This window comes from Xyrauchen texanus, chromosome 32 (genome assembly GCF_025860055.1).
Source record: "Xyrauchen texanus isolate HMW12.3.18 chromosome 32, RBS_HiC_50CHRs, whole genome shotgun sequence".
Lineage (NCBI taxonomy): Eukaryota > Metazoa > Chordata > Actinopteri > Cypriniformes > Catostomidae > Xyrauchen > Xyrauchen texanus.
This window is the reverse complement of record NC_068307.1, coordinates 3,754,601-3,781,470: the sequence shown is the minus strand read 5'-3', so window position 1 is coordinate 3,781,470 and position 26,870 is coordinate 3,754,601. Positions and strand designations below refer to the sequence as shown.

General features: G+C 37.1%; 1 protein-coding gene across 1 annotated transcript; it reads right to left on the bottom strand.

The window, feature by feature from the left end:
- Window positions 1-216: 216 nt before the first annotated feature.
- On the bottom strand, window positions 217-19,873 carry LOC127626203 (angiotensin-converting enzyme 2-like). The gene is made up of 18 exons (XM_052101821.1): window positions 19,657-19,873; window positions 19,243-19,401; window positions 16,503-16,596; window positions 15,866-16,009; window positions 15,520-15,632; window positions 14,218-14,323; window positions 13,978-14,075; window positions 11,576-11,748; window positions 10,884-11,110; window positions 8,355-8,499; window positions 7,851-7,949; window positions 6,876-6,998; window positions 6,438-6,616; window positions 5,406-5,464; window positions 5,211-5,311; window positions 4,998-5,114; window positions 2,553-2,747; window positions 217-652 (listed from the first exon to the last, which is right to left on the bottom strand). The coding sequence occupies exons 1-18, from the start codon at window positions 19,837-19,839 to the stop codon at window positions 550-552; spliced, it is 2,418 nt and encodes an 805-aa protein (XP_051957781.1). The 5' UTR covers window positions 19,840-19,873; the 3' UTR covers window positions 217-549.
- Window positions 19,874-26,870: the final 6,997 nt, after the last annotated feature.

Sequence of the window (26,870 nt, the reverse complement as noted above, 5' to 3'; positions counted from 1 at the left end):
TAAATGTATAACTCAGATCTTTGATTTTCGAAGGTATACATTTGTTCCAAGTCAGAGGGATTGAGTCCAAGTCAAGTCGCAAATCATCTTTGATTTATGTCGAGTCGAATCACGATACATCAAATTTGTCAAGTCATGCGACTTGAGTCCACATCCCCCATTATTGACTTTTTTTTTTGCACCAAACCATTTTTATTTGTATTACATAGAACAAATCTTTACAATAATATATTGTTTGTCTTTTATTTAAACAATATTAATAATATTAACCAATATTTACATTTGTCTGTATAAGCTTTGCACAACTTTTAGCTATTCTGTTGTTTTACATTAAATTAATCATATTATCATGAGCTCATCCTCTATATCATTGTTCATTTGAAACTCAAGCAATAAAATAAATATTTATGAACACATCAAACAAGTAATCTGTTAATTATTTTAAAATATAGGATGTCTCCAAATGCATGCTCTGGTGTAAAAGCTTTTTCCATCACTCTCAGTTCTCATTTTACAGGAGAGCTCTCGAGTTTGGAATCATCCATTTCTTCACATTCCTGTTTGTTCGGCGTGTTCCTCAAAAGCTTTGTTCACTTTTCCTTCGTCTGAATCCTCATATGGGTTCATAGCCGCCTCAACCCCCTTAGCTCTCCTGAGAAAATAAACAACGACAATTTAAATTGATAGTTAATTGTGTTTCAATCAAGTTCAGCCTTTCAGTAAGGCAGTGGTTCTCAAAGTGAGTTCTCAAAGTGAAGTCTTGTTCACTTTGAAACGTTTAAATTTGCAGTGGGGACAATACACAGAAATCCAATGATGCCTGTGTGCAATTTCTTCTTCTTCGCTGCCTTCTCAGGTGCGCTCACTGCACAGCCCTTATGTAAACAAAGACATTCTAGTGTGTATGACAGATTCAAATGGGTGAAGGGGAAGACTTTCATTGAATTAAGACTTACATTTCTGTCTATTTTCGGTTTTGAAAGAGTAAATATAGTGCATGAGTAATATGGATGACTTTTATGGTGCTTTTTGAGCAGGGTCGGATTGGGCATCGGGAGGGGGGGATTTTTCCCAGTGGGCCACTAGAATGTTGTGTTTTTAAAATAAATAAGTACAAATAATTCAATTCAAAATAGCCAATAAAATCCTTTTAAAATGTACTAGGATTGTACAACAGTCAGTTTCATAAGGCTTCAATCCTGAATCTTTCACGGGACGAGGTTTGTCATCACTTAAAGACATTGGACAATGAAAGCTAAAAAGGGGACGTTCTCACCAAACGCGTCCTTGTGCTACAAATGCTAGACGTAGTGCCACGAAAAGAGCAGATACGCAGGCATCTCAAAATGCATCTTAAACACTTGAACTTCTTTTTTGGGGGGGGGGTAAGATTCCCCTTTTCTCCACAATTTGGCATACCCAATTCCCAATGCGTTCTAAGTCCTCATGGTGACATAGTGTCTCGCCTCAATCCAGGTGGCAGAGGACGAATCTCAGTTGCCTGAGACGTCAATCCACGCATTTTATCACATGGCTTGTTGAGTGCGTTACCGCGAAGACCTAGCATGTGTGGAGACTTCAAACTCACCACGCGCCCCACCGAGAGCAAGAATCACATTATAGCCACCACGAGGAGGTCACCCCAACGTGACTCTACCCACCCTAGCAACCAAGCCAATTGGTTGCTTAGGAAGCCTGACTGGAGTCACTCAGCATGCCCTGGATTCGAACTTGCGACTCCAGGTGTGGTAGTCAGCGTCTTTACTTGCAGAGCTACCAAAGCCTACTTGAAGTTCTTTTTAAACTTGACAGGATGTCTTAACACTCGGCGCTCCTGCAGGAAACACTGAATAACAATGGGACGTGACACAACAGTCAAAGATGTCCATCTAGAGCATAGTTGCATAGGAAACTATTTAAAAATAGTGCAGACAGATCCCAAAGTGTAGTTGCGGAGAAAAACAGCTTGTTTGCAATTAGATGTGGCGAAATATACAATGTCACTGGGCTCGCAAAAAGTTTTCCTAGTTTCACAGGGGGTTTGACCAATAAAAATTGAGAACCACTGCATTAAGGTATTTTATACATAATTTATATTGATATACGGTACACGTTTGTGTATATATACAGTATATATCATACCAATTACATGTATATGGTAAGTGTTAATGTGTTTTTAATGTAATTTTACTGTGTAATACCAATTAATTGTATGCATTTCAAGTGTAATTGTTATGTGGAGATGGTTGTATTTGCATAATTAACATTCATTATAGTAATGTAATATGTCTAATGTGGAAACTGAAATAAAGTCTTACATATAATAGCTTAATGTAACAAGACAAGCTGTCAGGTAAAAATACTATCCATTGTGGGGGTTTCTTATATATGGCCAGTGATGCATGTAGCTACTTGAAGCTTTAGCATGATGCAATTCTAACACACAAACATGCCAATGTGTAATACAGACCGAATGTGCATAATGTTTGGTAGAAAAACTCCCACTTCAAAACAATGATTCATTCTTGAGGGGTTTCCCTTGTAGTACTTACTTCTTCCTGTTGAATACCCCTGTGACAATGAGGTACATTCCCATACACACCGTTAGTCCAATTACTACTCCAAACACTACCAGCCACACTGTGACCTTTTCTTCTTTGGGTGGAGCAAATGTTGACTGCAGCCCAACAAATTCCATTGTTTCATCATTGAGTAGAAATGCGCTGTTGATGCGTTCTCTTGAAAGCCTATGGAAAGCCAAAACATTGTTAAGGGAAATTCTGTGGTCAGTGAAACGATTGCTTCACCCAATAAGTTCCAAATACGTCATGGCATTTGATTTTCATTCAAATGTGTTAGTGGTTAAAGTAGTTGATTTTGAGATAATCACCATTAATGTTATATAATTACATTAATAGGGTGGCCCAGGTGGTAGAGCAAGTTGACCACTAATCGCAGGGTTGGCGGTTCAATTCCTGACTCACATGACTCCACATGCTCTTTGGGCTAGACACTTGCTAGTGCCTTGCATGGCAGCTCTGCCGTCATTGTGTGTGCATGAGTGGGTGAATGAGTCACAATGTACAGCGCTTTGAAAACCGCTAAGTGCAGACCATTTACCAATTAGTGCTGTCAATAGATTAAAAATTGTTATGTATCAATTACATAGTGTGCCGAATAATTAATCGCATTTATAAAATATTTTCTGAAAGCCCCTCAAATAACAAGTCAATAAATAATGATGAAATAATTATAAATAGTTATATTTAAATAATAACAAATCATATATATGTATATATATATATATAGTACTGTGCAAAAGTTTTAGGCACTTGTGAAAAATGTTGCATAGTGAGGATGTCTTCAAAAATATTGCCATAAATAGTTTTAATTTATCAATTAATATCATACAAAGTGCAGTAAACATAGAAAAGCTAAATCAATATTCAGTGTGACCACCTTTGCTTTAAAACAGCACCAGTTCTCCTGGGTACATGTGGACACATCTGGTTGTTGGCAGATCGGATGTTCCAATCTATTAGTCTCAATTGCTTCTGTCTCTTTATGTCATCCCAACTGATTCGATGTTCAGTGGGAGGGCCCTGTGGGGGCATTGCCATCTCTTCTATTCTAGTCTTTTCTATTTGCAAAAGTAATGTTTGGGAGATACTGACACACTAAAACTGAAGATATAAATAACCATCTTAAAACAAATGCTTTTGTGAAACATCTTAAGTGCCTAAAACTTTTCCATAGTACTGTATATATATATATATATATATATATATATATATATATATATATATATATATATTAGTATTCAGATAATTCAAATGCATTACATTATTGTGGCATTGGAGTTAAGCATTGATAAGACAGTACCAAAAGTGACTTTAGAATCCAATGTACAGTTTATTTGCATATATTGAACATAAGCCAATCATTGGCCTACAGTTCATAGCAATCCATTTTGCAATTGAATTTGTCAACCTAATGATGCAGTGTACACATGCGTCAGACGATCAATTTCGGAGCATCTCGCTTTGGTTGTGTTGCATCATAAACATACCATTTTAAGGTATGTGTCAAGGTTAAACGTAGTTTAAAAACATGTATTGAGATCCCTAAATTCAGATTTCCGCTCCATCAAGCTGTGTTTTGAATGCAAGAATGCATCCTCGTGTTGTGCTGAAGGGTTGGCTTGTTCTCTGTATAAGCTGTGTTACCTATACAGCTGAAGTTTTGCTTACTGCCCCCTGGAGAAAACAGGTGTTGCATCAAATTTGAGCTGCTCAGGGATCTTCCTTATTACATTCCCGGGGACATGATTAATTGATGATTTTTTTAAAGTGTTATTTTTTATATAATTACACCTGAATTTACACGTTAAATCAACAGTCCTAAATACAAAAAAATTATATAATATAATATATATTAATTAATTAATAATACTATTTAAAATGTAATCATATTCAATATTTTCATATTAAATTATTATTATTATTTTTTAATAATTTTTATTATTTAGATTTTAACCAATACAACTCAATAATAATAATAATAATAATAATAATAATAATAATACTCAATATAATACTCAATAGATTTATTAGAAAATAATGATTACATCAAATATTTAATATTTACCTTTTTGGTTCCACTTTATTTTATAACTACTATGTACTAACATAAAAAAAACACATTCATACAATGAATTTATTGTGTAACTACATGTTGTTCTGCAACATGCTCACAAGATTCACATTAGCTGCTAATGAGGTTGAGGTAGGTTTAGGGTTTAGGGTTCGGGTTAAGGGGTAAGGGTTAGGCTAGGGTTAGTGGTTAGGCTAGGGTTAGTGGAAGGTTAACAGTCAATGCAGATGTAATTAAATGCAGGTACTTTAAATATAAGTACAACGCAACAATACATAAATAAATAATGTTATGTAACGTGGGGCCACATTTCTGTATTTATAAAGTATGTATAGTGAAAATACCAGATTGCCGCCTCCACTTCTGCTTTAGGAATAACCAGGTCTGTGCTCTCTGGATCCGAAACAACAAAATTAAAGGAGACTCTGGGCGTTTCTTTGTATGAATGGATATTCTCTGACCTGCGTGTGACACAAGTTCAATTGACAAGGAAAATGTTTCATGCTCATTATTCAGAAATGTGCAGTTATTAGAGGATAAAAATAGCTAATACTCACAAGAAATTCTTTTCTTGACCCTTTTCTACCAAGTAGTACTTGCGCATGGCAAAGGCCATTATGGACTTAAAGAGGTACATTTCATTTGAATTCCAGGTGTACTTTAGAGATAAAACAATTAACATTAATTAATAAAAGCATATGCCGTATGTATCAGTAATTCAGTATGCTTGTTCACAATTAAAAATGACTTACTGCATCATTTCCCATGGCAGCTTTTAGACTTATTCTGACTTTGAAGGCATTTTCAGAATCTGCATGATGCATATATATTTAGTGTTAGTAATGAAAATTAATCTCTTATTTGTTCTTCTTCTATATTTCTGTATTTTATTGAACCCTCGTGTTATTATTTAAATGATGTGTATTTGGCAGTGCAGTAAAATAGTAAAATTAGGGCGTCTACACACTAAAAAAGGCTTTGACAGAGCTTTTGACTTAAAGGGACAGTTCCCCCCAAAATGAAAATACTCTCATCATTTACTCACCCTCATGCCATCCCAGATGGGTTTGATGTTTTCTGACAAATACAAACATTGAAGGTCCAAAAGCACATAAAGGAAACACAAATGTAATCCATAATAATCCAGTGGTTAAATCTGTATCTTTAGAAGAAATGTGATAGGTGTAGGTGATAAACAGATCAATATTAAAATATGTTTTTAGTATAAATCCTCCTCCCTGCCTAGGTGATATGGACGAAGAATGTGAATCACCAAAAACAAAAGGAGATTGTGAAAGTGAGAGTGGAGATTTATAGTAAAAAAAAAAAGGATTTACATATTGATCTGTTTCTCACCTACACCTATTATATCACTTCTAGATATAGATTTAACCACCGGAGTCTTATGGATTACTTTTATGCTGAATGTATGTGCTTTTTGTAGCTTCCAAGTTCTGCTTACTTGCCTTGAATGGACCTACAGAGCAGAAATATTCTTCTAAAAATCTTCGTTTGAGTTCAGCAGAAAAAGTCATCCACATCTGGGATGGCATGAGGGTGAGTAAATAATGAGAGAATTTTCATTTCTAGGTGAACTGTCCCTTTAAAAGAAGCATTTTGAAGGTCTCAGCTTTTTCCTCTACATCTTTCCAATGCACCATCCACCATTTTAAACCAATCAATGTTAGCATTGTCTGACACAATGTAAACTAGCATGTAGGAGCCCTAAAATACATCAGGCTACTAATAAAAAGTAGTGTTTATTATAAAAATGAAGGACGCACACGAATCACTATTGATGTTCCAGCCTTGCACTCTGTTGTGCTTCTGGTTCTCCTCCATTAGCCACTGCATGAGGGTGCTGAAGTAATTTAGCAGCGGCTGGGCGTCCATTCTGGTGCTCCCTGTAACCTCCTCCAAAGCTCGAGTCCAAGACTTGGATCGTCCTAACTCAAGCATATGCCTGTGTGTGTTCCGAAATATCACAGGTTATTTATAGCAGTTGCATTGCCACTAAACATCACCACGGAGATGCATGCCTACTCTCAGTACTCTCAGTATTAGTCAAGTTCTGGATATCTATGCATCTACTCTCTGTTTTCACCATTCAATTTACAATGACAATTCAGGTCTTTTTTAAATGACTGCAGTAGTTATTAGAGGAACATACAGTATGTCTGAGGCAAAATACCAAACAACTACAAACAAAATCTTCTGCGTACCTGAGTTTTCCTCCAGCTTTGGTTGAGTTTGTTATATCACATTTGTAAAGGGGGCCTGTGTGACCAGCTTCCTGACATAATGCTTCTTGAAACTGGAACTGATAGATGGTTCTAGTGAAGTACCTAGTAGAGAAACAAATATAGAAACTACTATTAAGTGATGAATATATCTTGACACTTCATAACAATTCGTACGACATGGCCAATTCGTACAATATTCTACAACTTGTATTCACATACACATCAAATAATCAACAAACTAGTTTCAAATAAAACTTGTGCTAACATCCTTTCCAACACTTTCATTTAAGAACTGAAACGTGTGTGAACAAATGTTGTTACTCTTTGTGCAATAAAACAACTTATGTATGGAAATATCATGTAACACGCCTCCCTCGTCTCCTTCCAAACTGTCTTGTTTACTCTCTTCCATGGTACACCACAACATCTTATGAATGTGCTGTCACTATTGCTAATATCACTGGTGCTTGACAAGGAATGGACTATGTAATAGCACAAAGACATATTGCAATAACCAGAGAAGAACCAAACAATTTACATGCACTTGACCCAGCCCATTAGTGCTTTGCACATGCAATTTGCCAAACCCACTTGTGCCTAGACTTTGCAAGAAAATACAAAAACTTCATGGCCACGTCCATTAACTTTGCACATATGATTTATCACATAGACAGCTCTTAGCACAAGCACTATTAAAATAGGTCCCTGTATCAGAATTATGTAATCCTACCCTAACAGAACACCAAGTTTTCAGAATATATCTCATGCAATCTACTAGAAGAACAGAATACATGCACACTGATGCATGCTGAAAGAATAAAGTATACATACATATATACATATATATATATATATATATATATATATATATATATATATATATATATATATATATATACACACACACTGTATATTTATTATTTGTTGTCTTTTGAAAATGGCATGTTTCATTACCTGATAAAGGAATAATCCCCAGATACATGGAAAAGTGCCGGTGGGTCACAGTATGACTCATCCCTCGGCAGAGGTTCAGCTACTCCAACTAGTTCTCTTCTGCGGTAACAAGTGTTGTGGTTAGAAATAGAGTCATTGTGAAACTGTATTTTCAGATTAAATAGGTTGCATGTCAATAGCCCTGATTTAGAAAATGAGGCTGAATAACAAGGCTTTTTCTGATTGTGATGAGATTTAAAAGAATCAGTCCACCCAAAAGGGAAATTTCTTTTATATTTTACTCCCCCTCATGTTGAGATATTCAGTAGAACATATTTGGGTCTACCACTTTGGAGGCGTGCTGTAGTGGGTTTTGCCCAGGGTGCCATACAAGCCACAAAAGCTACTGCATGTTCTTTAATAAACGACCTAACTTTTTTTGTGTTTGGAACAACATGAAGATGTGTAAAAGAAGGCGGAATTTCCAACTTTGGGGAAACTGTCCCTTTTAGAGTGGTCTCTTACTTCATTTCCCACCAGTGGTGCATCCACTGGTCTTTGGGTATGTTCTCCTGGAAGACTTGCCATCTCCACTCCTCCAGCATGTAGGTGAAGGGCAGAGTGGCCACGATGGTCAGTGCCTGCTTCATCAGGAAGTTAATGTCTGTCTCTGTAGGTAAGAATATATTGTATTGTAAAAAAATAAATACAAAAACCCCCAGAAAGATTCATTCACAGCTTGACCCAACCAACAAACTAATTCTTATGTTAGCGGTTACCCAAGAATGGAATTGCAAAAATAATCAATGTGTTCAGTATGCCCTTTTCTGCTGTTGAGCATACCAAAAACAGCCCTGCCTAATGGTGCGTTCACATACAACGCGATACGACCGTTTCGAGTGGCGCAATAACATACAAAATAAATGCAACAATGTGAATAGACGCAAATGAAGCGAATGACGTGACTCGAACACGCAAAATCGATTCATTCACTTCATTCGCGCGAGTTGAAATTTTTCAACTCAAGCGAGAAATTCGCATGAAGCGTTGTCGTGAAAGCCTATCAGCGTTGAGATTGTCTGGATGTCACTGATGTACTGATGTAGTAGCAGAAGAAATCTGGAAAAACTTATAAAAAATTATTATATTGTGTGTGTAGGCACCCGGAAATCACATACAATGCGAAGTGAACGTTTCGTAAGGCGCGATTACATACAAAGTCAATGCAAAGATGTGAATAGACGCGAATTAGCGGCGGGCGGTGCGAATGAAGCGAATGACGTGACTCGAACACACAAAATCGCTTCATGACGCGTTGTTGCCAAAGCCTATCAGCATTGAGATTGTCCGAATGTTACTGACGTACTGACTTAGTAGCAGAAGAAATCTGGAAAAATGGATGAATAAATTGTTGTAGTGGTGTGTGGGCACCCGTAATTTTCCGTAACCGTTTCGCGCTGCGCAATAACATACAAAATAAATGCAAAGATGCAAATAGACGCGAATTCATTACGGGCAGCGTGAATGAAGCGAATGAGGTGACTCGAAAAAGCGAAATCGCTTCATTCACTTTGTTCGCGCAAGTTGACATTTTTTCAACTCGAGCGAGAAATTCCCATGACGCGTTGTCGCGAAAGCCAATCAGCATTGAGATTTTCCTGATGTCACTGATGTACTGACGTAGTAGCAGAAGAAATCTGGAAAAATGGATGAAAAAATTGTTGTAGCGGTGTGTGGGCACCCGTAATTGTACGACGCAACATCATACATGTACAGAGACCGGACGAAAAAAGACATCGCTTTGAGGAAAGTGAGCGAGGAAGTTGAACTACCTGGTAAGTTCTGAAAATATGCGCGTCTACTTGATTCCAGCGATTGGTTGCACTATACTATGAACCAAGTCGTAGAAGCCCCTCCTCCTGTCCTTTGCCGAAAGAGAAGGCGGAATACTCGCTGGTTCGCGTTACTTGCGCAAATGCGAGTTTAAACACAAATTTATAATCCAGCGGTCAAACTTGCGCGAGCAATGCGAAGCGAAAATTTTCTTTGCGTCATATGTGAACACAACATTAAACTAATGCCATTGGTTGAGTAATGTTGTTAGGGTGGGTCTAAGCGGGTCACTCAAAACAAACATTTTATAGTGCCACAGAGATACTGCGTTTACAGATTTTAAGAAAATTAACCTATGAATGGTTTACTTATAATTTTCTCTGCATATTAAGATGAGATAAAAAAATAATAATAATTAACTAGGGCTGTCAATTAAATGTGTTAGTTCAGTGCAATTAATTATATACAAAAATATCACGTTACATTTTTTACGCAATTAATCATGTCCCCGGATCATAATAAGGAATATTTCTTCCATCTGAGCAATTCAAGCTTGTAGTACCACCTGTTTTCTCCAGGGGGCAGTAAGCGCAACTCCAGCTGTACAGGCAATGCACAGCTTATACAGTCAGAGAACAAACCACACTCAACGAGAGCAGACCGCACAAGATTCAAGAGAGAACAAATCCTGCCCTGTCCTCTAATGAGCTTCGTATTCCATGTAATTAATTTGATTAATAAAAATGTATCAATTTTAACACTGAAAAAAGTTACTTCAGATTTAAAGGTGAAGTGTGTGATTTCTGTGGCACTAGTGACACCAGAATCATAAAAGTAATAATGAAACTTTTGTCTTTCACTGGTCTGACAGAAAGGAAATCAGTGCCCCAAACTCACACCATCGGTTGAGTCAATATTGCAGTGTCAGGCTAAAAAGGATGCTCAAACAAACAGAGCAATGTTTTGATAGTGACACATAGCCACAGTTACACAGTAATATTTTACTGGAAAATCAATGTTTAGACAATGGCTTAATTAGAGTATAGTTGTCTCTGCATAACTAGCCTAGCATGATATAACTACTGTAGTGAGTACAATTGGTATATCTGCTTGATTTTGACTTGGTACAGATATTAAGGAACGGGGTTGGTACTTCTGTCATAGCCTATCTACTACAATCAATTTCCTTCGGTTTAAATAGGAAACCCCTCTTTATTGTACCATAGTCTTCTTTGAAGTCAGAAGGTAGAAGCCCCAAGGACTGCAGATGAGAGGGAGTGGCAGCAGACAGGGACATTATCTCGCCAACAGCCTCGTGGAAGCCTTCGTTAGCGCCATCTCTCAGCAGGTATGAAAGGTTACGGTAAGCCATTTGGTACTGGTTATGCCCCATCTCATGGTGAGCAGTTAAGAAATGATCCATGTTCACGACAGTGCACATTTTGATTCTGCAATATAATATAATGTAATATAATAAAATAAAATAATAAAAATGATTTAAATGACATGTTCTCTATTTATAAAATGTGCTAGTGCTTGCATTTATACTTACTGTTCATTTATTTACATTGTATAATTTATTTTGTTAGTTTTTTTGTTTTTCTGCAATTCTTTGGCAGTATGTGTTTATGTATGTCATGCCAATAAAGCAATTTTAATTGGAAAGGTTTGCAATAATCTGAACAGAAATATTTTGATAATTTTAAAGCAGTACAAATTATAGTATTTTATATTAATTGATATACATACACAACCATATTCAAATCAAACAAGCAAACATTATACTGTTTATGATATTGGTTTCAGGATTAAAAAAAGTTTGGAAATCAAAGTTTTTTAATGAGAGAAGATCATCTGTTTTCATGACTCAGTTTCTATGAATGTCTTTACTTTTAATACTTAATCAGCCCCACCTGAAGTCTTCTCTGTTCCCCATGTCCCATGCTGTCGGATGGCACACCACATCTCTTCCATCATCAGGCTTCACAAACATTGAGTTTGTCCAGAAGTTCTCAAACATTTCAGGCATGCCCACCGACTTAAAGAATGTTTCTGCCTCTTTAAACAGTCGCAATTCATTCCAGCCCTGTAATTGATATTGGTGTCAATCGAATTAGAAAGTAAACAGAAGCAAATTTCCACATTTTGAGTAAAGGTCGCTGCACTCCATAATCTTTAGAGATACTTTCATTTCTATAGCTAAAGTTTAAAATGATGAATGGTTCAAGGTTCAAAGTTTATTATTTGTCACATACATATTACATACAAACAGAACCAACAACGAACAAAGGACATCCACCCACATATTGAAAAAAAAAAGAATCAAATATATAGACTATAAAGAAATATAAGGTAAATAAATAAGATATCTTAGAAAATACAAAGTACAAAGGTACACCGTATACAGAACTATAAAATGTGCAAAATTATTAGTTAAATAATATATAAATTATAGTGCAAGCTGTTTTTTGTCTGTGCGAAGCTGGAATATACAGACTCTCTCAAGTGTCCCCGTTCAGTAGCCGGATAAAAACTCTCTCTGTGTTGGTCCTCAGGATCCGGTCGTGCTTCCCTGATTGGAGCACTGAAAAGAGTCTGTATCCCAGGTGGTGAAATTCTTTGATAATTCTCATAAATGGCAGAGATAACGTGTAATCTTTGTTCAAATAAAATAGAATTTAAAAGTGACCTTTAGCCTGGGGTAATATACTCATTTGAAGAAATGAGATAAAGATAAAACAACATGGTGATAGAAAATAATAACAGAATGAAGAAAGATCACAGCAGTAAATAGGTAGAGTACAGAAAACCTGGACACGTGACAAGTCATAAAAATTGTTCAAGATGGCGAAATCGTAAAAAATCATAGCAGTGGCAAAATGACGTTTTAATATATATATATATATATATATATATATACACATACACATATTGACACATTTAGTTGGGTTGCATTGATGTGAAGATGACAATTCGCTAAAAACGTTGAAAATGTATTTTTTTCTTAATCGTGACTAATGCATTTACCATTAATACAGCATAAACCAGCAAAAACGCTGTTGGGACAAGGGCGGAACCTTTGCTATATGTCTGTCTGGAGTCAGTACACTGAGGCACACTTGTGACAGAAAGCAAGTACTTGGCAGACTATTCAAGGTGCATTTTAATTGCCACAGAAGCAGGGCAAGTCTTAACTATCACGAAAATGCAGAATGTGACGTTTTGTCTGCAAGCGCTTTTCATGTGGAGTTCAAAGTGACGCTTGATGCTCACGCTGACACCCTGAAGCAAATCATGAAAGGGTCTTTATGATTGCTGTAGTAAAGTGGATAGCCAGATTAATATTGTGGAGGATGAGAGTTTAAGAGATTTAATGCCCATTGCAATGAATATGCAACCTATGTGGGTACTAGTTCTTTCAATTAGTCAAATACTCCCACTGTTTTTTGAGCCAGTGAATGTACAACTTGGCATGTTTTTGTATTAAATAGGATATATATTCATGAATAGTGCCAATTGTCCCTCCATTTTCAATTGTGTCTATAGCATATTTTGAGTTGTGTCTGAATGTCACTATATTTTAAGCCTAATATTTGGATACATTAACAGGCCTTCCTAATCTGTTTATAAAAGTGGCATTAACTTGTCATTATAACATTTAACACATGGTTTAAAAAAATTGAGAGCTAAAAAATAAATGCAATGGTTGTCAACAGTATGTCACTTTATTGTGCTTCAGTTCTTGCACACCTTGTTTACCCTTGGCAAACCCAGAGCATTGTTTTTGAATTCGCCATTGAACTACGTACATGCATTGCCTCAAACAAAAATGTACGACTTTTCTCCCATAGAGAAAAATAAACTAAAAATGTTTTTACGATATTAGAAATTTTAGCCCCTAGCCCAAACCCTAAACCTAACCTTTAATCTGAAAATCACCATTGCGACACACATTTTCACAACCATGTTGTACGTACGTTACGTTTTCACCATCTCACACAAATTATTACAAGTTGTCATGAGACGATGTTGGTTTTGAACCAGGGCTGTTTCTGAGCATTTGGGGGCCCTTAGCAAATTCCTACTTGGTGGTCGTCAATAAATATATTTACATAAAATTAAAATGTATTAACTACACAAATCGCAAAAAAATCTATACATATTAAAAATATAGGACTATAAATAACAATAAATAATAATATTCAAAAAACAATATTAAAATCTGACCTTGCTTTGCAGGGCCCCCTGGTGGCTAAGTGGCCGCTTATAGCTAGAAACGGCCCTGTACAGAATTGAAAATGGTCAGATGTTTTACCTGGGCCACCATTGCATCGCTCACATCGATATCAGTCTTATCAGGATATGGGACACTTAGAGGATACAGGTTGGTCCAAAACCGTCCCCACATGTCACCTGAATGAGAAATGTCAAAAATAATTTGCTAGAACGCTATATCCTAATATATTTATTTCTAGTATCCATCAATTAAATTCACTGCAAATTGAAAATCTATCCTTTTTACAAATGTAGCATTAAATAATATTCCATATATTACCAAGCAGGTGTGCAGGCAGGCAAGCGTCGGAGGCGATGTGACCGGGATAGACATTCTGCAGTTTGGCTCTTACATAAGTATGGAGCTCTTTGTACAGAGGTAAGATCTGAAACATCACAGCAACTGTGAGTTTTATAAATCAAAATTAAGCCTGTGTAAATACAGTGTCAAGAAAAAGTATGTGAACCCTTTGGAGTTAGCTGGTTTTCTGCATTAATTGGCCATAAATTGTGATCTCATCTTCATCAAAGCCACAAATATAGACAAACAACAATGTGCTTAAGCTAACAGCACACAAACAATTATAATCTTGTCAAAACTGGGATCCAATTAATGAAACAAGTTTGGAGATGTGGGTTAGAGCTACTTTGACTTAAATAAAAGCACCCAAACATTTTAAGTTTGCTATTCACAAGAAATATTTTCTGATGTGGACCATGCCAGGCAAAAACAAATCTTGGAGATCTATGATCAAGAATTGTTTCTTTCCATAAAGCTGGAATAAAGTTATCTTGAAGAGCTTAGATATTCATCTGTCCACAGTTAAATGGAGACAATTTAGTACTATAGGTACTCTCCCTAGAAGTGGCCGTCCAGCCAAGATGACTCAAACGGCACACCGCTTGTTCAGTGAGGTAACAAATAACCCTAGAGTGACAGATGAAGACTTGAAGGAATCACTGGAACTGGCTAACATCTCTGTTCATGAGTCTACTATATGGAAAACATTAAACAGGCATAGTGTCCATGGCAGGACACCATGAAGATGCTGCTGCTTTCCAACAAAAACATTGCTGCACTCCTTGACACTCCACAATGCTACTGGGAAAATGTTTTGTGGACTGATGAAACTAAGGTTCACAATATGCCAACATGAAAACATCATCCCAACCTTGAAGTACGGTGGAGGGGGCATCGTGATTTGGGGCTGCTTTGCTGCTTCAGGGCCTGAACCACTTGCCATCATTGGGGGGGAAAATGAATTTTGTTTATCAATATATCCTACAGGATAGTGTCAGGTTGGCTGTGTGCCAGCTGAAGCTCAGTTGAAGTTGAGTGATGCAGCAGGTCAATGACTCTAAACATCGAAGTACATCCACTACAGAATGGCTTAAAAAAATCCACCTTATATAATTTTTTGTTTGTTGTTAGCTTTTGTGCATTGTTGTTTGTCTATACTTGTGACTTTGATGAAGATTAGATCACATTGTATGACTACTTAATGCAGAAAACCAGCTAATTCCAAAGGGTTCACATATTTTTCTGGCCCCTGTACGATAAACAAATCTTCCCAAGACCAACCTCTTTGTAAATACGCCTGGAATCTTCCATAACTTGGTCTCGGGTGTAGCTGTATTCAGGTTCATCAATGGTTTCGTAATCTCCCCTCCAGTAATCTCCATAGTCAGCGTAATCTTATGTAGAAATAAAAAGATTTTCAGTCCAATTTTTTAACTGGCCATTACCTTAAAACTCTTAAATGTTGTTGTAACTACCATATCAGCTTTTATTGGTGTAATGTGATCAATGTAATCAAGAACGTATCCATTAAATCAATGCAATAAACTCAAGGAACAATGAGAGTCAGTAAAGAAAGACAGAATTTTCATTTTCGGGTGAACTATCCCTTTAAGAACAAGCCTCATACTGTTGAGTCTGGCTGCTTCGTTCTTCAGGTCCACGTAGTCCTCATACAGGGGTCTCATCTTCATTCCTGTCGCAACTCTCCAGCCCTCCCACACATGCAAACGCTCATAGAAGTCTTTGCTATTTGCCATGATATTCTCAAGGCCTAGTGAAAGAAAATTGCATAGGGTCAAACCAGGTAAATTGGGCCAATTTGTTTTGATTAAACTGTTGGCAAGTGCTATTTATCCAAAGCCATTTACAACACTTACTGTACAACTATAATGCAATATTGCTTTAATATTTGACATCATATTTGAAATTGCTCTGTCTAAAATTGAATCAAAGATTTACAGTGATTCCATCCTAACTTGATTTTATCTTATAAACAAATTTGCCTTTTTCATCTTTCAAATCCTCTTTTTATTTCTAACAAACACAATTGATTCTCATCATTCCCAACATGGAACTGAGAATAGAAAACGATAGTTCTCTTTTTCAGATCTCTCACATACTGTACATGTGTGCATTTAACAGATTATAGAAACCTCTCAAACAGACTCATATTTTCAAAAAGATTGAAACAAGATATCTGGTTTATGTACTGAATATTTCGCTTAGTCATTAAGGTGGGAATATATGTAAACAGCTGACAATACCTGGCTCCAAAGTCTGACAGTCTGAGGGGTCGTTCAGCATGCACACAGTCGCTGTGCTGTAAATAGTGCTCATCTCTGATAAGACATTTCTCAGCTGTTATGCACAGGGTAGAGACAAGACATTTAAGCAATTTTAGTTTCTCAGTATGCACGAATATTCCCATATTGACAGAGGTTATGAACAGGGAAGTGAAATTTTACAGAGGAACGGAGTGAGCTTAGAATGAGACCTCAGTGCTTGACAAATTTTATAAATAAAAGTGGCATTTTTGCAGAACTGGTTTGTTCAGTGGTTGTCAAACTAGGATCTACAGACCCCCAAGCACATATGGATCTACAAAATGCCCAGATAGTGTAAAATTTTCAAAACGTTTTTAAGACAATTAGAACATAATAGAATAAAATGATTTATTTAGATGTTTTATTTTTATATACATCAAAGTGAAAATGCAATAAAACACATTTTGAGATACGCATAACACATAAGATGCACATTATTGAGTCTAAATAGATGCACAACTTACACAATTTCAATAGTACACTCAAATGACAATAGTCAAATCATACTGTTCATGTGTTAAACTTGCTATAGTTTACTTCCATGTTGTTGTTTTTTCATCAAATTGCAATGCCAAATGTAAATCAAGTCAATCAATGAAACAACAGCACCAGTTTGAGTAAGAAATAACATGTATAATATGTATGTGTGCACGCATATGGAGTACTGATAATTTAACATTGTTGTTGTCATTTTTGGTTGCCTTCTGCAGTTTTTCACAGTCAAATTTAAAAGCTCACCATTCACACATACTGTGGACTAATTGCAAAAAATTGGTCTCAATGCATTTTAGCCCTCACAGATGAGCTCGTACATAGACATTCAGTCTAATTTAAAGCTCAAGCAACACTCTTGTTATTTCATCGAATATCTCGGCCTCTGAGTGGACTAGAAGCTCAATCTAAGTGTCATTAGAAAGCTGAGATCGAGCTATTTGGGGCTTACAGTAACAGAGATATGCACATACAAGGGATGTTTGTAGTTGATGACTTACAGAAATGATATTTCACTTTGTGATTCTATTGAAAATCTTTTTAATTGTGATGTTAGTGCAACATATAAACTGTACAGTCGCATTCGTGAGAGTGAGAGCTTTCATTTTATATACGACGAGTCCGTTTAGCGTTTAGGGGCTATGTGAATAACTTTTATTTACGTATAAATATTTCTACCCCATTACTTCTAGGGTTAATTTGCGAAGCAAATGTTTTGAGACCTTATTTTGATATTTTATGTAACATAAATGCAGAATTGATGATTATCTCTGAAAAGTTCAGATTCTAAGCTTTCAAATGATGCCTCTTATGTCTGACTTACTATATGTATATATATGTAGACTTTACCATTTTAAATGTAAACTTTAATATAGCGCCCCCTTTTGAACCCACTGGCGGTTCAAACAGAGTTTACAATCATTTCATGTGTGTGTTACACTATTTATAAGAGAGAGATTGATGAATACAAAAGAGGTGTGGGTACAACTCCTAAAAATGGATGAGGTACAGGGGTGAAATGAGGTCCCAGGTCTCTAAAGACCCGAGGTACTTGTTTAAGGGTGATAGGGATATTGTATTTTCTTTTTAAAATAGCTTCAATGTAGTCAGATTTTTTGTTTGCTTGGGAAGTTACTGTAGATTTAAAGCAGCTTCAAAACACTGATTTTAAAAGTAAGAAAATAAAAAAATAAATCATTTCTAGTTTGCATTGTTTGCCATCTTTAGCTTGCTCACTGCATGATATTCTGTAAAGCTGCTTTGGAAAGATAATTGTGAAAAGTGTTTTTTATTATTATTCTAATATTAGGTATATATTATTATATTATATATTATACAATAACATAATTGTGAAGCAATGGTAAAAAGTGAGCAGAATTTATTATTATTAAAGTGATTAAAGTTGTGACTTTCTCAGTGCTCAGTATGACTTTGTTTGATCAGCAAAAGTGAAATAAGTGTAATTATAGACAATGGAAAATTACTGATTCACAACATCATCCTGTGACGTTAAGACCTTGAAATGGAGACAACTCTTTATCTTTAACTTTTGAAGATAAAACAGCACACAATATAAGATTAACCATAAATAATACTGCAATAGAGAAAGAAAAAAAATAAAAATAAAAGTAATATGTAAAATTAAATATATCAAATGAATATAAAGAAATTACTTATAGATAAATATACAAGTAATATAACAAAATTAAATAAATAGTGTATATATATATATATATACACATTATATATATATATATATATATATATATATATATATATATATACATATATATATATATATATATATATATATATATATATATATATATATATATAATTATAAAAAATATGTTAAAATATATATATATAATTTATATTTTTTTATTTTTACATATTTTTTATTATTTGTTTTGCTTATATATATATATAAATATATATAAAAATATATATATATATAAAAAATAAGTTAAAAAAAAATATATATATAGATTTTTTATTTTATTTTTTTTACATATTTTTTATTATTTGTTTTGCTTTTAGTACAATGATAAATAAAAGCAATTTATTTATTTATTTATGTATTTATTGTTGGAAACAATGCTGTCTTTATAATGTAAAATGTTTTTTTTACACACTTTATGCATGGAAATATTTTCATTAAAATTTTAAAAACCCTTGCCATACTTACATGACTTTCCTTGTCAGGTGAAAGAGCCCCTGTTCCTTTATCTTGGAGCTTTTGGAGCTGGATTTTAATCTCTGGATCAGAGATCTGATCTATTGGGTAGGCGCTGGACTCCTCAGACATCTTACCAAAGTACTCACTCCAGGTGTTATATGCTTCAGCCTGAGTTGAGTGTTAAAATTAGAATTATAAAGTTAGAATTCATGAACACATCCAGTTCCATTTCAATAGTTAACAAGTGGGTTACAAAGATAAGTCTGTAGAAGATAAAAGAGATCCCAGGCAGAAATCTGTTGAACCATCTTTCCTTTAGAAAAAGCATACTAAACAGTTGTGCATTCGGTGTGCTCTCTAAATACTGTATGTTGAGAAGTAGCATGTTTCACCTCACCCTGTTCAGATCTAAATCACACATACCTCTTTGTCTGCATTCTCATCGGAGATGTTTGTGTTGTATGCCCAGGATGCAAGGGAATACTGGTACACAAGACGAGTCGCATCCTCATCAAACTTCCGCAGGAATTCTCTTGCTTCTTCATCCAGTGTCTGAGCGCAGGCCATGGAGGCCATAGCCAAAAGAAGGAGCCAGCGAGCACACATCACAACAGCAAGTGTCCCACCAACACTGACACTGTTGTTTTCGCAATACATGGTTTTATCAAAGACACTCTATTGCTTTGCCCTTTGAACAGTGCCATGATGCGAAAGTGCAATGGGATGGTTCTCCTGTCTCAAGTGTCAATTGTTTATAGTTTAGATAAGTTTTATATGATTGAAAATGCATTACTGGACAAACTAGATTTTTTTGCATGGTTTCCAGGGTGTTTGCTAGGATGGCTGCTGGGTGGTTATTATTGGCTCAAATCAGAAGGTCCCCAAAATGATTAATTATAAATTATATATGGTATAATATCACAAGTCTTAAAGGGATACTTCATCCAAAAATTATGTTTTTCCATGTTGTTCCAAAGTTTCCTGTATCCCTTTCTTCTGTGGAACACAAAAGGAGATATCTGGCAGAATGTTGGTCTCAGTCTCTATTCACTTTCATTGTATGGACGAAAGACACAATGAAAGTGAATGGTGGCTAAAGCTAACATTCTACCGAACATCTCCTTTTGTTGTCCAAGGAACAAGAGTATTGTTTAGAAAATGTAAACCTCTCCACTTCACACGTGTATAGAAAGATAATTTGCTATCTACTTAAAACAGAGACAACCTTGAGTACAATGAGCAAATATGATCTAGGCCCATAAAACCATAAATAAAATTGACCGTAAATGTTTATCAAGATCAGTTCTGAGATTTATAACTAACTTAAACCTTGAGATAAAATAAAAATCAATAAAAACAATAAAAATTAAATATTAAGATATTGATAGCTGGGAACATTTGGAACAGTCACACACAGTGTATCAATCACTGAACACAATAGCGAGACTGTTTAAACAGAATGCTAACACAGCGGATTCCTCTGGTCCATCCCTGGCATTGCTGTTTTATGGTTTGTAGGTGAGGCTTTAATGTCAGATTATCATGGTCAGATAAAAAATTACACACTCACAAAATGTGACTATAGGTTCAGCCAAAAAATACAGGTTTCCTCACAACATTCTCTATTTATTTCATTTCACACTTATATAGAAATATGACATACAGCGATATATTCAAACGCATATTTTAAATATATGTTCATATATGGTTTTTACTAATTTAAAAAAGTCACACAATTCCGCTAGTATTTGGAAACATTTTATTATTTCGTTTTTTTACATCTATTTTTTTGTTTGTATTTTTTTATTGAAGTTTTGTAGTGTTTTAGACTATACGTCGCAAGTGTGTGACTTTTATATACATATACACAAGTGTTATATCCAGATAATACAAATGCAACCTGTTTCTTTATTAATTAATGTCTAAAACATGTCTTTCTTTTTAAATGCATTTATAATTTTTTTGGTAAATGTACGTGTGAATTGTTTTGCATTCATAAATTACTATTCATTACTTAAAATTAGGATTTGACTAAAAATAGAGTTACGCTACAGGAGTATGCTAATCAGGGGCGCAACTAGGCCCTGGCTATTAGGCTATTATTATAATTCATAATAATTATCATTTTATTCAGTTTCAACACTTCGCTTCAACAACTGAATTGAAAGAAACAAAATCACCCTAAAAATGACAAATTTTTATTGAGCATTGATGAAGCAACACAATTTGAGAGGTGGGGTGAGAACAGTGGTTCTAATTATAAAGGATACCAAACATTATGCTATTTTTACTATATTTATATTTTATATTTATTATTCATCAAATATAAATGAGCAATTATACACAATCATTTTGATGGACTTAATCCTGTAAAATAAAATGTAATGTTAGAGCAAAAACAGGTAGAGAATGTTGGAGATAAGGTGAAGACACAAGCAACAGGTACAGGACAGGAGGTGAACGTACAAGCAACAGGTACAGGACAGGAGGTGAACGTGCAAACAACAGGTACAGGACAGGACAGGTGGTGAACATGCAAGCAACAGGTACAGGACAGGACAGGTGGTGAACATGCAAGCAACAGGTACAGGACAGGACAGGAGGTGAACGTACAAGCAACAGGGACAGGACAGGAGGTGAACATGCAAACAACAGGTACAGGACAGGACAGGTGGTGAACATGCAAGCAACAGGTACAGGACAGGATGTGAACATGCAAGCAACAGGAACAGGAAAGGAGGTGAACATGCAAGCAACAGGTACAGGAAAGGAGGTGAACATGCAAGCAACAGGTACAGGAAAGGAGGTGAACATGCAAGCAACAGGTACAGGACAGGACAGGACAGGTGGTGAACATGCAAGCAACAGGTACAAGACAGGAGGTGAACATGCAAACAACAGGTACAGGACAGGACAGGTGGTGAACATGCAAGCAACAGGTACAGGACAGGACAGGAGGTGAACGTACAAGCAACAGGGACAGGACAGGAGGTGAACATGCAAACAACAGGTACAGGACAGGACAGGAGGTGAACGTACAAGCAACAGGGACAGGACAGGAGGTGAACATGCAAACAACAGGTACAGGACAGGACAGGTGGTGAACATGCAAGCAACAGGTACAGGACAGGATGTGAACATGCAAGCAACAGGAACAGGAAAGGAGGTGAACATGCAAGCAACAGGTACAGGAAAGGAGGTGAACATGCAAGCAACAGGTACAGGAAAGGAGGTGAACATGCAAGCAACAGGTACAGGAAAGGAGGTGAACATGCAAGCAACAGGTACAGGACAGGAGGTGAACATGCAAGCAACAGGTACAAGACAGGAGGTGAACATGCAATTAACAGGTACAGGACATTGGGTGAACATGCAAGCAACAGGTACAGGAAAGGAGGTGAACATGCAAGCAACAGGTACAGGACAGGAGGTGAACATGCAAGCAACAGGTACAGGACAGGAGGTGAACATGCAAGCAACAGGTACAGGACAGGAGGTGAACATGCAAGCAACAGGCACAGGACAGGAGGTGAACATGCAAGCAACAGGTACAGGACAGGAGGTGAACATGCAATCAACAGGTACAGGACAGGAGGTGAACATGCAATCAACAGGTACAGGACAGGAGGTGAACATGCAAGCAACAGGTACAGGACAGGAGGTGAACATGCAAGCAACAGGCACAGGACAGGAGGTGAACATGCAAGCAACAGGTACAGGACAGGAGGTGAACATGCAATCAACAGGTACAGGACAGGAGGTGAACATGCAATCAACAGGTACAGGACAGGAGGTGAACATGCAATCAACAGGTACAGGACAGGAGGTGAACATGCAAGCAACAGGCACAGGACAGGAGGTGAACATGCAAGCAACAGGTACAGGACAGGAGGTGAACATGCAATCAACAGGTACAGGACAGGAGGTGAACATGCAATCAACAGGAACAGGAAAGGAGGTGAACATGCAAGCAACAGGTACAGGAAAGGAGGTGAACATGCAAGCAACAGGTACAGGAAAGGAGGTGAACATGCAAGCAACAGGTACAGGAAAGGAGGTGAACATGCAAGCAACAGGTACAGGACAGGAGGTGAACATGCAAGCAACAGGTACAAGACAGGAGGTGAACATGCAATTAACAGGTACAGGACATTGGGTGAACATGCAAGCAACAGGTACAGGAAAGGAGGTGAACATGCAAGCAACAGGTACAGGACAGGAGGTGAACGTGCAAGCAACAGGCACAGGACAGGAGGTGAACATGCAAGCAACAGGTACAGGACAGGAGGTGAACGTGCAAGCAACAGGCACAGGACAGGAGGTGAACATGCAAGCAACAGGTACAGGACAGGAGGTGAACATGCAATCAACAGGTACAGGACAGGAGGTGAACATGCAATCAACAGGTACAGGACAGGAGGTGAACATGCAAGCAACAGGTACAGGACAGGAGGTGAACATGCAAGCAACAGGTACAGGACAGGAGGTGAACATGCAATCAACAGGTACAGGACAGGAGGTGAACATGCAAGCAACAGGTACAGGACAGGAGGTGAACATGCAAGCAACAGGTACAGGACAGGAGGTGAACATGCAAGCAACAGGTACAGGACAGGAGGTGAACGTGCAAGCAACAGGCACAGGACAGGAGGTGAACATGCAAGCAACAGGTACAGGACAGGAGGTGAACATGCAAGCAACAGGCACAGGACAGGAGGTGAACATGCAAGCAACAGGCACAGGACAGGAGGTGAACATGCAAGCAACAGGCACAGGACAGGAGGTGAACATGCAAACAACAGGCACAGGACAGGAGGTGAACATGCAAGCAACAGGCACAGGACAGGAGGTGAACATGCAAACAACAGGTACAGGACAGGAGGTGAACATGCAAGCAACAGGCACAGGACAGGAGGTGAACATGCAAACAACAGGTACAGGACAGGAGGTGAACGTGCAAGCAACAGGTACAGGACAGGAGGTGAACATACAAGTAACAGGAATCTGTGTGTGGGGCAAGTGAGAACTTCAGTAACTCTGAGCATTACCGAACAAAACTCTTTCTTCTTAGTGAACAAGACCATCGCTTTTCAGGAGTCAGTCATACACTATTTCTGACAAATGCCCAGAGAAGCTCTCAAAACATGACAAAGTTCAGCTACCGAGAGAGGAATTAGTTGTGGCCAAATATTTCTTGTCACGCAGAATTCAGACAAAGTTCATTCCTGATATGCAATCAGTTTTCCAACTGCTAGATCCACTCATGTTTCCATCAGTAAGACAGGTACTCACTCCACTCTCTCCTCTCCATCAATAGCTGGTGTGTGGTGAGCATACTGGCGCACTATGGCTGCCGTCGCATCATCTAGGTGGATACCGCACATTGGTGGTGGTTGAGGAGAGTCCCGTTTACTGTGTAAATCGCTTTGAGTGTAGTGTCCGAAAACACTACATAAATGTAACGTTCAGGTTGCACTTATCATACCAGTCACTAGCTGCAGATTTGAGCAATCTTTCAGTTCATTGAGACACCTCCACACATGGATAAGCAGTACTATGGGCCAAACTCGTCTGAACAACTTAGGGATTCTCTCAAATGAAAGGAATGTTGTTGAAGCTGTTATTAACCGATTTGCAAATCTTCATTCAAGATGTTACAATGGACATCAGTACTTCCCTACAGCCTAGACCAGCCTAAGCTGGTTTGTTGGTTTAAGCTGGTCTTCCAGTCAGACCAGGCTGAACGTGATCAAAAACCCTCTAAAACCAGCCAACAGACCAGTCTGACCCGGCTGGGAGACCAGATAAAACCAGCAAACCAGTTTAGGCTGTTTTTGTTGTTGTTGTTGTTGTTGTTGTTGTTGTTTTTCTTTCCAGGAGGGTAAAGTTCACTCAAAAATAAAAATGCTGTCATTATTTACTCACCCTCATGTTGTTCCTGTATGACTAACTTTCTTCTGTGGACAAAAGGAGATGTTAGACATAAAGATGGATTCAATGAAAGTGAAGAGTGACTGAGACTAACATGCATTTCCTCCTATCATTTCCTTTTGTGTTCCATTAAAGAAAGAAAGTAACATAGGTTTGGAACATCATGAGGGTGATAAAATTATGATTATGTGTTACCTACCTTTAATAGGCATTTAGAAATACATTATTATTATTACTACTGCTAATATTATTATTTGATATTTAATAATGGTTAACGTCCTAAGAATTAAATATTATTTTTTAATATGACTGCATTTGTAAGGGGGTTAGCATTAAACAGTCCTGGAAATTAGTTCCAGGTTCACAGTATACCTCTGATGTCTAAAATGGACCATGGGCTCAGCCCCCGATCTTAACAGACTCTAGTCAACGCCCCTGATCATAATAATACTTTCTCTTCCTCATCATATGTTTTTCTTCCCATAAATATCGTGTCACAATACGTGTGTTCAATAGTAATCACACAACATGACCACCAGGTGGTGGTGTTATCACTTTGAACGCCTGACGTGCATAATGTATGTGATTATAGTGGTTCACCACTAGAGGCCACGCTGCACACTTGAGGTTGTGTGGCGGGGATCTCATGACAGCAGAATTTTTATTATGATGATTTTTTCCATAGATCATCAGAGTAAATACAGATTAACTTCTGATCAACACCAAACTATCAGACACGAGTACACCTAGATTACTGGGTCATTATATCAGCTTTCAAGATCTCAGATCTATCCACACATTAGAAAAAGGGGCATAGATTACAGAGGGGATGGGGAGGAGGCAACCCCACCCCCCCTCCCACCCCCCATTTTTTTTTTCATAGTGACCATGATCAAAGGAAACATGCAAATGCTTCTTAGAGCATACATCTACACCCTTGATTGTAACCATTCGAAGCATTCAGCTCAGCTTGCGTATTTTAACCATGCGGTTAAGCCTTAAAAAGAGAGCATAAAGCCCTTTTCCAAACAGTGCCACTAGCCTTTTGCTTTAGTTTAAACCTCTTCCGGAAAGTGCTACTATTTTGTCCACTCTGCAAACATTGCAGACTGTCATTATTGTAGGGTACAATTGGGCTAAAGGCACACCATAGGGAAATTAATTTTTTTTTATTAAAGGGGTCATGACATGGTTTTTTTATTGTATTATTATGTTCCCTTAGGTGCAATTATAGTATTAATATATTTTTTTTTTAAGAAAAACTTTTAAAATCTAGTGATTTATGACCTTTTCCCACCCTGTTTCTCATCCTCTGATTCAAACAGTCTGTTTTGGGGGCGTTTTCCATTTAAGACTTCAGTGTTAACGCCCACTGTTATGATTGGCTAACGTCAGTGCCTATGTATCAATTATTGACGCTCCCAGCCAGAACAATATGCAAGTAAACTAAGTAAAAACACTGTGATTATTCATAATGAATGAAATTGTGCTTTAAAAAGTAGTTTAAAGTTTAAAATAGATTACTTACAGTTTGCGTCGTCGTTGTTCCCAGAATAGTCGGCACGGACTTATCTTTGAGCAACAGTTTTCTGGCAAAGCCAGCATCATATTGAGATTTGTTCTCAAAACAGTCATCCTTAAAATGTACAGAACAAACGCTTAAGTTAACACTGCCGTGACTGGGACGTCCTCAAAAAATAAACTGC